This window comes from Aethalodelphis obliquidens, unplaced genomic scaffold (assembly GCF_003676395.1).
Source record: "Aethalodelphis obliquidens isolate GAN/ISIS:26980383/991018 unplaced genomic scaffold, ASM367639v1 scaffold21, whole genome shotgun sequence".
In the NCBI taxonomy this organism is placed as follows: domain Eukaryota; kingdom Metazoa; phylum Chordata; class Mammalia; order Artiodactyla; family Delphinidae; genus Aethalodelphis; species Aethalodelphis obliquidens.
Genome location: NW_020837965.1, coordinates 25,673,623 through 25,685,829, shown reverse-complemented (window position 1 = coordinate 25,685,829; position 12,207 = coordinate 25,673,623). Strand labels below are relative to the sequence as shown.

At 41.4% G+C, this 12,207-nt stretch overlaps 1 protein-coding gene across 1 annotated transcript in view; it reads left to right on the top strand.

Moving 5' to 3' along the window:
• The first annotated feature begins 241 nt into the window (after window positions 1-241).
• Window positions 242-12,207, top strand: part of MOK (MOK protein kinase) — a 47,339-nt gene continuing 35,373 nt past the window's right edge. The window contains exon 1 of the mRNA XM_027120617.1: window positions 242-412. Within this exon, the coding sequence (XP_026976418.1) occupies window positions 403-412 (10 nt within the window). The 5' untranslated portion in view covers window positions 242-402. The remainder of the gene's footprint in view (window positions 413-12,207) is intronic.

Here is a 12,207-nt window from a genome sequence, read left to right as displayed (position 1 = left end):
CAAATCGCTAAATTCTCAGGACCGCTGGGGTGAGCGATCCCGGGGAAGGCCGTCTACACAATAATTTAGGCAGGGAACTGCCTGAAGCTGCCGGAGATTGCTTAGCAACTAGAGTGAGGAGGCGGGCCGCAGTGCGCACGCGTACACGTAGGGCTGGCGGGCGCGGACAGGGCGTTTTGCGCACGCGCGGGCTAACGGACTCGAGGAGTTCGGGGCCAGACGGTTGCTAGGGTGACAGGAATACAACATGGCGGCCGGATCCTAACGCTCTCCATCTAGGGACCACCGCGGAGGTCCTAGTTCGGGACCCTGCCCCAAAGGAGTGGAAGCCAGGGGCCACCCTTTCTGTCCCTTTCTTCTCCTTCCACTATCGGCAAGGGGTTGTCGCCGGCTTGCGCATCCATGATGAAGAGTTGAGTGGGGCTGGGGAGGGGCGGGACGAGAGGGAGAGTGGCGGCGGGACGGGGGCCGGCTTCCGTAGCCGCTCAGAGGGCGGTGGGAGGCACCGAGGGTGGGGACCCCAAACCTCCCTGGGCTGTTCGAAACCCCAGCCTGCTGGAGTAGCCCGAGGGGTTCGGGGCTGCTCTGGGGGCCGTGAGGGGTCCCACAGCGCCGACCCGAGTCCAGATGAGACTTAATTTGATACGAGGTTATGTTAGAGTTTGGGGAGCTGACTGAAAAAAAAATGTTTTTTAAAGGCTGGATTGAACCCGAGATTCTTTTCTTGAACATTCGGCAGTAATGTAGTGAGCGGTTACTGTGTGGCTTCCTGCCTTTTATTGACATTGGTTTAGTGGACAATTGAGAGGAAAGCTGGGCTGTGTATTTTCTTTTATTATTATTTTTGGGTCAAGCAGTAGTGTTTTTATCGGAACTTCCTTATAGAAATTTTGAAACAACTCTTTAGTGAAAGAGTGTACTGGGAAGTTGTGAAATGAGGTAGGGGTAAGACATTTACCTGTGCTTCGATTTGTGGATTATGGACAATCCAAGTGTAACAACTAGAATGGTCTTCTTTTTTTTTACATTACTTTACAGATATAATTGTCATTTACGCTTGTGAGCCAGAGGTGCAGAAAAATTCCGACCTCTCTTGCTGTGAAAAGATTACATTATGTTAGGTGTAGTTATAATGTTTAATTTGCATTGCATTCTAATTGTCAGTTGGTAGTTGGTATATGGCATATACCAACATAAAGTGTGGACTTATATACACATTTTTTACGGTATTCCTTTTTTCCTTCCCAACTATTTATTTTGAAAAATTTCGAATCTACAGAAAAGATGCAAGAAGAGTACACTGCATATTCATACACCCTTCACCTAGGTGCACCATTTTGCCTTATGTTTGTGTGCCATCTCACTTGTGCTCTGGCATTTTCTTTCTCTCTGTCTCTCTCAATTATGTGTTTATTTATTTTCGCTGAACCTGTTGAGAATAGTTGTAGACATCATTTCATTTCACCACTAATAATTCAGCAAGTATCCCCTAAGAAGAAGAACATTCTCCTACATAATCACAGTACAAATAACATGTTGATACAATGCTGTTATGTAATATGCAGTCTATATCTCACATTTTCCCAGTTATCCCAATAATATCCTTTACAGGTGTTTTTATTTTTTCCAGGATCCCAGTCAAAAATCACAAATTGCACTTTGTTGCCATCTTTTTGGTGTCCTTTAGCTGGCACAGTGTCTTGCCTTTTGTGTCTTTGATGACAACATTTTTCCAGAATCCAGGCCATGTGTTTTGCAGAATGTCCCACAATTTGGATTTGTCTGATAATTTCCTCATGATTAGCTTTATTTTTTTTTCTTTTTTCCTTTAACATCTTTATTGGAGTATAATTGCTTTACAATGTTGTGTTAGTTTCTGCTGTATAACAAAGTGAATCAGCTATATGCATACGTATATCCCCATATCCCCTCCCTCTTGCGTCTCCATCCCACCCTCCTTATCCCACTCCTCTAGGTGGTCGCAAAGCACCGAGCTGATCACCCTGTGCTATGCAGCTGCTTCCCGCTAGCTATCTGTTTTGCATTTGGTAGTGTATATATGTCAGTGTTACTCTCTCACTTCGTCCCAGCTTACCCTTCCCCCTCCCCATGTCCTCAAGTCCATTCTCTACATCTGCGTCTTTATTCCTGTCCTGCCCCTAGGTTCTTCAGAACCTTTTGTTTTTTTTTTTTTTGCGGTAGGCGGGCCTCTCACTGCTGTGGCCCCTCCCGGCCATGGCTCACGGGCGCACGGGCGCAGCCGCTTCGCGGCATGTGGGATCTTCCCGGACTGGGCACGAACCCATGTCCCCTGCATCGGCAGGCGGACTCTCAACCACTGCGCCACCAGGGAAGCCCCCCTTTGTTTTTTTTTTTCAGATTCCATATGTATGTGTTAGCATACGGTATTTGTTTTTCTCTTTCTGACTTACTTCACTCTGTATAACAAACTCTAGGTACATCCACCTCACTACAAATAAATCAATTTCATTTCCTTTTATGGCCGAGTAATATTCCATTGTATATATGTGCCACATCTTCTTTATCCATTCATCTGTTGATGGACACTTAGGTTGCTTCCATGTCCTGCCTATTGTAAATAGAGCTGCAGTGAACATTTTGGTACATGACTTTTTGAATTATGGTTTTCTGGGTCATATGGTAGTTCTATTTGTAGTTTTTTAAGGAACCTCCATACTGTTCTCCATAGTGGCTGTATCAATTTGCATTCCCACCAACAGTGCAAGAGGGTTCCCTTTTCTCCACACCCTCTCCAGCATTTATTGTTTGTAGATTTTTTGATGATGGCCATTCTGACTGGTGCGAGGTGATACCTCATTGTAGTTTTGATTTGCATTTCTCTAATGATTAGTGATGTTGAGCATTCTTTCATGTGTTTGTTGGCAATCTGTATATCTTCTTTGGAGAAATGTCTGTTTAGGTCTTCTGCCCATTTTTGGATTGGGTTGTTTGTTTGTTTGTTTGATATTGACCTGCATGAGCTACTTGTATATTTTGGAGATTAATCCTTTGTCAATTGCTTCATTTGCAAATATTTTCTCCCATTCTGAGGTTGTCTTTTTGTCCTGTTTATGGTTTCCTTTGCTGTGCAAAAGCTTTTAAGTTTCATTAGGTCCCATTTGTTTGTTTTTATGTCCATTTCTCTAGGAGGTGGTTCAAAAAGGATCTTGCTGTGATTTATGTCATAGAGTGTTCTGCCTACGTTTTCCTCTAAGAGTTTTATAGTGTCTGGCCCTACATTTAGGTCTTTAATCTATTTTGAGTTTATTTTTGTGTATGGTGTTAGGAAGTGTTCTAATTTCATTCTTTTACATGTAGCTGTCCAGTTTTCCCAGCACCACGTATTGAAAAGGCAGTCTTTCCTCCATTGTATACTCTTGCATCCTTTATCAAAGATAAGGTGACCATCTGGGTGTGGGTTTATCTCTGGGCTTTCTATCCTGTTCCACTGATCTATATTTCTGTTTTTGTGCCAATACCATACTGTCTTGATTACTGTAGCTTTGTAGTGTAGTCTGAAGTCCAGGAGCGTGATTCCTCCAGCTCCGTCTTTCTTTCTCAAGACTGCTTTGGCTATTCGGGATCTTTTGTGTTTCCATACAAATTGTGAAATTTTTTGTTCTAGTTCTGTGAAAAATGCCATTGGTAGTTTGATAGGGATTGTGTAGATTGCTTTGGGTAGTATAGTCATTTTCACAATGTTGATTCTTCCAATCCAAGAACATGGTATATCTCTCCATCTGTTTGTATCATCTTTAATTTCTTTCATCAGTGTCTTATAGTTTTCTGCTAACAGGTCTTTTATCTCCTTAGGTAGGTTTATTCCGAGGTATTTCATTCTTTTTGTTGCAGAGGTAAATGAGAGTGTTTCCTTAATTTCTCTTTCAGATTTTCCTCGTTAATGTATAGGAATGCAAGAGATTTCTATGCATTAATTTTGTATCCTGCTACTCTACCAGATTCATTGATTAGCTCTAGTAGTTTTCTGGTAGCATCTTCAGGATTCTCTACATATAGTATCATACCATCTGCAAACAGTGACAGCTTTACTTCTTCTTTTCTGATTTGGATTCTTTTTATTCCTTTTTCTTCTCTGACTGCTGTGGCTAAAACTTCCAAAACTATGTTGAGTAATAGTGGTGAGAGTGGGCAACCTTGTCTTGTTCCTGATCTTAGAGGAAATGCCTTCCGTTTTTCACCATTGAGAACGATGTTGGTTGTGGGTTTGTCATATATGGTCTTTATTATGTTGAAGTAGGTTCCCTCTATGCCTACTTTTTGGAGAGTTTTTTTTTTTTTTAATACATTTATTTATTTATTTATGGCTGCATTGGGTCTTCGTTGCTGGGCATGGGCTTTCTCTAGTTGTGGCGGGTGGGGGTGACTCTTCATCACAGTGCATGGGCTTCTCACTGCAGTGGCTTCTATTATTGCAGAGCATGGGATCTAGGTGCGCAGGCTTCAGTAGTTGTGGCACACAGGCTCAGTAGTTTGGCTCATGGGCTCTAGAGTGCAGGCTCAATAGTTCTGGCACATGGGCTTAGTTGCTCCACGGCATGTGGGATCTTCCTGGACCAGGGCTCGAACCTGTGTCCCGTGTGTTGGCAGGCGGATTCTTCACCACTGTGCCACCAGGGAAGTCCCTGGAGAGTTTTCATCATAAATGGGTGTTGAATTTTGTCAAAAGCTTTTTCTGCATCTATTGAGATGATGATATGGTTTTTATCCTTCATTTTGTTAATATGGTGTATCACATTGATTGATTTGCGTATATTGAAGAATCCTTGCATTCCTGGGATAAACCCCACTTGATCATGGTGTATGATCCTTTTAATGTGCTGTTGGATTCTGTTTGCTAGTATTTTGTTGAGGATTTTTGCATCTGTGTTCATCAGAGATATTGGCCTGTAGTTTTCTTTTTTTGCGACGTCTTTGTCTGGTTTTGGTATCAGGGTGATGGTGGCCTCCTAGAATGAGTTTAGGAGTGTTCCTCCCTGTGCTATATTTTGGAAGAGTTTGAGAAGGATAGGTGTTAGCTCTTCTCTAAATGTTTGATAGAATTCGCCTGTGAAGCCATCTGGTCCTGGGCTTTTGTTTGTTGGAAGATTTTTTTTTTTTTTTTTTTTTTTTTTTGTGGTACGCGGGCCTCTCACTGTTGTGGCCTCTCCTGTTGCAGAGCACAGGCTCTGGACGCACAGACTCAGTGGCCATGGCTCATGGGCCTAGCCACTCCACGGCATGTGGGGTCTTCCCGGACCGGGGCACGAACCCGTGTCCCCTGCATCGGCAGGAGGACTCTCAACCACTGCGCCACCAGGGAAGCCCTGTTGGAAGATTTTTAATCACATTTTCAATTTCAGTGCTTGTGATTGGTCTGTTTATATTTTCTATTTCTTCCTGGTTCAGTCTCGGAAGGTTGTGCTTTTCTAAGAATTTGTCCATTTCTTCCAGGTTGTCCATTTTATTGACATAGAGTTGCCTGTAGTAATCTCTCATGACCCTTTGTATTTCTTCAGTGTCAGTTGTTACTTCTCCTTTTTTATTTCTAATTCTGTTGATTTGAGTCTTCTCCCTTTTTTTCTTGATGAGTCTGGCTAATGGTTTATCAATTTTGTTTATCTTCTCAAAGAACGAGCTTTTAGTTTTATTGATCTTTGCTATTTTTTCCTTCATTTCTTTTTCATTTATTTCTGATCTGATCTTTATAATTTCTTTTCTTCTGCTAACCTTGGGTGTTTTTGGTCTTCTTTCTCTAATTGGTTTAGGTGCTTTAGCTGTTGTTTATGTGAGATTCTTCTTGTTTCTTGAGGTAGGATTGTATTGCTATAAACTTCCCTCTTAGAACTGCTTTTGCTGCATCCCATAGGTTTTGGGTTGTTGTGGTTTCATTGTCATTTGTTTCTAGGTATTTTTTTATTCCCGCAGTGATCTCTTGATTATTTAGTAGCATATTGTTTAGCTTCCATGTGTTTGTATTTTTTACAGTTTTTCTTCTGTAAGTGATATCTAGTCTCATAGTGTTGTGGTCAGAAAAGATATTTGATATGATTTCAATTTTCTTAAATTTATGAAGGCTTGCTTTGTGACCCAAAATATGGTCTATCCTGGAGAATGTTCCATGAGCACTTGAGAAGAAGGTGTACTCTGTTGTTTTTGGATGGAATGTCCTATAAATATCAATTAAGTCCATCTTGTTCAATGTGTCATTTAAAGCTTTTGTTTCCTTATTTACTTTCATTTTGGATGATCTGTCCGTTGGTGAAAGTGGGGTGTTAAAGTCCCCTACTATTATTGTGTTACTGTCGCTTTCCCCTTTTATGGCTATTAGCATTTGCTTTATGTGTTGAGGTGCTCCTGTGTTGGGTGCATAAATATTTACAATTGTTATATCTTTTTCTTGGATTGATCCCTTGATCATTATGTAGTGTTCTTCTTTGTCTCTTGTAATAGTCTTTTTTGTTTTTTGTGGTTTTTTTTTTTGCGGTACACGGGCCTCTCACTGTTGTGGCCTCTCCTGTTGCAGAGCACAGGCTCCGGACGCGCAGACTCAGTGGCCATGGCTCACGGGCCTAGCCGATCCGCAGCATGTGGGATCTTCCCAGACTGGGGCACGAACCCGTGTCCCCTGCATTGGCAGGCAGACTCTCAACCACTGCGCCACCAGGGAAGCCCTAGTCTTTGTTTTAAAGTCTATTTTGTCTGATACGAGGCTTGCTACTCCAGCTTTCTTTTGATTTCCATTTGCATGGAATATCTTTTTCCATCCCCTCACTTTCAGTCTGTATGTGCCCTAGGTCTGAAGTGAGTCTCTTGTAGACAGCATATGTACGGGTCTTGTTTTTGTATCCATTCAGCCAGTCTGTCTTTTGGTTGGAGCATTTACATTTAAGGTAATTATCGATATGTATGTTCCTATTACCACTTTCTTAATTGTTTTGGGTTTGTTATTGTAGGTCTTTTCCTTCTCTTGTGTTTCCTGCCTAGAGAAGTTCCTTTAGCATTGTTGTAAAGCTGGTTTGGTGGTGCCAAGTTCTCTTAACTTTTGCTTATCTGTAAAGGTTTTAATTTCTCCATTGAATCTGAATAAGATCCTTGCTGGTAGAGTAATCTTGGTTGTACGTTTTTCCCTTTCATCACTTTAAATATGTCCTGCCACTCCCTTCTGGCTTGCAGAGTTTCTGCTGAAAAATCAGCTGTTAACCTTATGGGGCTTCCCTTGTATGTTATTTTTTGCTTTTCCCTTGCTGCTTTTAATATTTTTTCTTTGCATTTAATTTTTGATAGTTTTATTAACATGTGTCTCGGTGTGTTTCTCTTTGGTCTTATCCTGTATGGTACTCTCTGTGCATCGTGGACTTGATTGACTATTTCCTTTTCCATGTTAGGGAAGTTTTCAACTATAATCTCTTCAAATAGTTTCTCAGTCCCGTTCTTTTTCTTTTCTTCTTCTGGGACCCCTATAATTCAAATGTTGGTGCATTTAATGTTGTCCCAGAGGTCTCTTAGGCTGTCTTCATTTCTTTTCATTCTTTTTTCTTTATTCTGTTCCACAGCAGTGAATTCCACCGTTCTGTCTTCCAGGTCACTTATCCGTTCTTCTGCCTGAGTTATTCTGCTATTGATTCCTTCTAGAGTATTTTTAATTTCAGTAATTGTGTTGTTCATCATTGTTTGCTCTTTAGTTCTTCTAGATCCTTGTTAAATGTTTCTTGTATTTTCTCCATTCTGTTTCCGAGATTTTGGATCATCTTTACTATCAGTACTCTGAATTCTTTTTCAGGTAGGTTACCTATTTCATTTTCATTTATTTGGTCTTGTAGGTTTTTACCTTACTCCTTCGTTTGTAACATATTTTTTTTGTCATTTCATTTTATTTTTCTTCTCTTTTTGATGGGTAGCACTCTCTTCCTGTCTTACTGGTTGTTTGCCCTGAGACATCCAGCACTGCAGTTTGCAGGCAGTTGGTTAGAGCCAGGTCTTGGTGCTGAGATGAGGACCTCCGGGAGGCCTCACTCTGATTAATATTCCCTGGGGTCTGAGGTTCTCTGTTAGTCCAGCGGTTTGGAATTGGAGGTCCCACCACAGGAGCTCAGGCCTGGGAACCAGGATCTCACAAGCATGTTAATAAGGCAGATGTTTGAAGGTAGCAGCGACGGTCCTTGTGCCCTAGGAAGCAAACAGCTAGTGGTTGTGACTCGTGCTAGGCTCAGAGGACAAGGTTTGCATGACAGCCATGGGCACTTCCGGTGTTCTAAACCTCATGATTAGCTTTAGCTTAAATATTTTTGTCAGGAATATGTCAGAGATGAAGTTGTGTCCCCATCACTGTGTCTCATCTAGAGTGTCTGATGTCAGAGCGTCTTAGTTTTGTTGAAGCTAGATTTGATCATTTGATCGTTCCGTTTATTCACCTTTGCCTCTTAGACCCTTCATGCTTCTCTTCCTAGAGTCAACCACCCTTACCAGTTTCCTGTGCGTCTATATATATGTATGTATGCGTACATTATTGTGTATCTAGCCTCTTTTAAAAATACTGATGTTAGCATTTATATATATACACATTGATATATATGTTAACATTTGCATTTTATGATTTATATCCTTTAAGCTTCTGGGGTTTTACAAATCTATATTAGGTGTTATTTGAGACGTGGCCATTTTGGTGGCTTTAATTACTTGGTTTAGTGGTGCATCTTTATTCTCCCTTCTTTCTACCTTAAAATCCAGTCTGAGAACTGGTGTAACCTATTGTCCTTCAGGTTTAAGTCCTGATCATTAAATACTGAACAAATAGTTAACAGTGGAGAGAATATTCCAGAACAGAAAGTCACAGACACAGAGTATTGGAATTAGAATGAACAGGAAGAGTGTGTAATGGTGAAATTGGACTTGTAGCTTGAGGTCATTGAGTGGGACTGGGAGTGCTAGATTATCATGCTGGTCTTTATTTTGCGGTTTGATGTATTTTCTTTTTTTTAAATTTTAATTTTATTTATTTTTTTCACTGTGTTGGGTCTTTGTTGCTGCACACGGGTTTTTCTCTAGTTGTGGAGAGCAGGGGCTACTCTTCGTTGTGTTGCACGGGCTTCTCATTGCAGTGGCTTCTCTTGTTGTGGAGCATAGGCTGTAGGCGCACGGGCTTCAGTAGTTGTGGCACATGGGCTCAGTAGTTGGGGCTCGTGGGCTCTAGAGCACAGGCTTAGTAGTTGTGCTGCGTGGGCTTAGTTGCCCCACGGCATGTGGGATCTTCCCAGACCATGGCTCAAACCCGTGTCCCCTGCATTGGCAGGTGGATTCTTAACCACTGCATCACCAGGGAAGCCCCTAGATATATTTTCTTATTTGTTTTCCAGGCAATGACCAAGTGCTTGGGGATATATTGATCATTCTGTGGATTATTCCTGACCACCTCCTTTTTGCTTTGCATCATTTTCAGTAGTAGGGACCAAGGAGTAACACAGCTTAGTTGCTAAGAGTGTGGGCTTTGGAGCCAGGCAGACAAGGTATCCTCTGGCAGGTTACCGACCTTTCTTTTCTTATGCTGGTTTTTCTTCATCATTCCGGTTGTCTGCTGCTGTGTAACAAATTACCCCAACTTGGTGGCTTACAATAACAATCATTATTCTCTCCTATGGTTCTGTGAGTTGCCTGGACCCAACGAGGCAGATTTCACTTGGAGTCTCTCATGTGGTTGCAGCTAGATGGTGGCTGGAGCTGGAGTCATCTCAAAAGTTTCCTCACTCAAGTGTCTGGTGGTTGATGCTAGCTGTCAGCTGGGACCTCAGCATGGGCTGTCAGCCAGAACATAACACTCAGAATCTCCATGTGTCTTGGGCCTCCTCACAATATGGCAGCTAGGTTCTGCGAATAAGCATCCCGAGAGTTTGAGGTGGAAGCAGCATTACGTTCTCTGATCTAGCCTCAGAAGTGGCATAATGTTACTTCTGCATCCCTCAGATTTGAGAGGAGAGAACATAGATCCCACCTCTTGATGGAGGAGTGACAAAGACACATAGTAAGATGAGCATGTGGGATGGGATATCTAGAGGCTGCCATCTTTGGAAAATAAAACCTTCCACACTCATCTTTAAACAGGCATAATAATACTTATTTTATAGGATTGTTTCAAAGTTAAATGAGATAATCTATGTAAAACTTACAGCATAGTGTCTGGTACATGGTAAAATGTGAATGAGTTATCATTTGCTATCCCAGTGGATGGCAGGCAAGGATGTAAAAGGGGAAAGAATGGCAAACATCAGTCAGATCCTTACTTTGAAAAAATTTACCCTTACCTAATCTAATGCGAGTATCAATTTTTTTCCTGTCTGTACTTTTTAATGGATTATTCAAAACGTATCTATAAAAAGAGAAAAAACTACATATTCTGAAGGCAGTAACCGTTTGCTATTATATCACAGAGAGAGTTTAAAAAATCATCTGTTGTAATTGCAGTGAGGTTTAAGCTTTCTGTCCCTCATGATGTAACTGAGCAGGACCCTATGGGGCCTTCCCAGAACAGACCCCTCCCCCATGTCCTCTGCTGTAGCTCCGCTCTGAAGTACCCAGATAATAGTATCTGATGCACAATTCCTGAGTTGTTTTACAGGTGCTAAAACCACCACCAAATGGGAGAAATGAACTACTTGATGACCATAAACAAATAGCTCCCAGACCTCCTGGCGCCTAAGGATTGATAATGTTAACCCCTGTGACATCACCCTGTTACATCACCATCAACCAATCAGAATTGTGCATGAGCTGATCACATACCCTGGGACGCCTCTCCCTCACTGGGCCTTTAAAAATGCTTTGCTGAGGGACTTTCCTGGTGGTCCAGTGGTTGGGACTCCACGCTCCCAATGCAGGGGGCTCGGGTTTTATCCCTGAAGGGAACTAGATCCCACATGCTGCAACTAAGAGCCTGCATGCCACAACTAAAAATACCACACATGGCAAGGAAGATCCCGCATGCTGCAACTAAGACCCGGTGCAGACAAATCAAAATAAATAAATAAATATATAGAGAGAAATTAAAAAAAAAATTTTTTTTAAATGCTTTGCTATGCATTTAAACCCATTGGGGAGTTCGCGTATTTTAAGCACTAGCTCTCCTGGACTCCTTATCTAGCGCCCTACAATAAATGCTGTGCTTTCCTTCACCACAACCTGGTGTCAATAGACTGGCTTTACTGCGAACTGGCGAGCGGACCCAAGTTTGGTTCGGTAACAATTTATGTCAGTATTTTTATAGAATCAAAGTTGCAAGGTACTTCACATAATGTTGTTCCATGCTCTCCTTCCTAGTGTGCATATCACCTTCTGTTTTATAAATAGATGCATCAACTAGCAACTTTTTCTCTTTAAAGAAAACAAAATTAAGGGAAAATAATCGTAGCTTTGTGATAAATTCAAGCAGTGAAATGTTTTAAATTAGTCTCAGGACCCTTCCCTACTGGGCAGAGTCCGTCCTGGTTAACATTTTCTTAGATGTACGTCCGTAAATGTTCTGTGCATATTGTGTGTGTGTGTGTGTGTGTGTGTGTGTGTGTGTGTATTTGTTCTAAAATTAGATGTGATTATATTAAATATGTTGTACTGTAGCCTGTTAGGATGATGCTTCAATGAAGGTGTTTGAACATAGATCTTTGAGTAATTCATGTTTATCAGTGGCGTACATTGATTGGGTTAAAGGGTGCAGTTTAAATTTTAAAGTCTAGGTTTTTTTTTAAAGTATAATTGACCTACAACACTATGCTAGTTCCAGATGCTCAGCATAGTGATTCAGTGTTTCTGCACATTACAAAATGATCACCATTTTTATGAGTTTATGAATACTTTTACGTCCTTCTGTGTTTTCACTATGTTTGGTAATTCAGGTCACAATTTTCCACACTACAGCAAGTCATTAATTGGGCACAGCCTTCTTTATTGAAGGTTCCTGACCTTGTTTTAGTGATTTGGTTTGAATTACTTAATCTCTCAGGGAGAGTGGGAATTACAAGCTGAATCCTCTTCCTTTTAAACTCTAGTTGAGGGTTATACTCCCTAATTAACCTCCCTCAATTCTTTTCACCCCTCCGCTGGTGAAGCCCCATCGTTCTGATGCTTATCACCTGCCTTGATTAAAACCTTTAGAAGCAGTGTTTGAATACAAATATTTGGATTTGGGTGTGACAGGTTTAG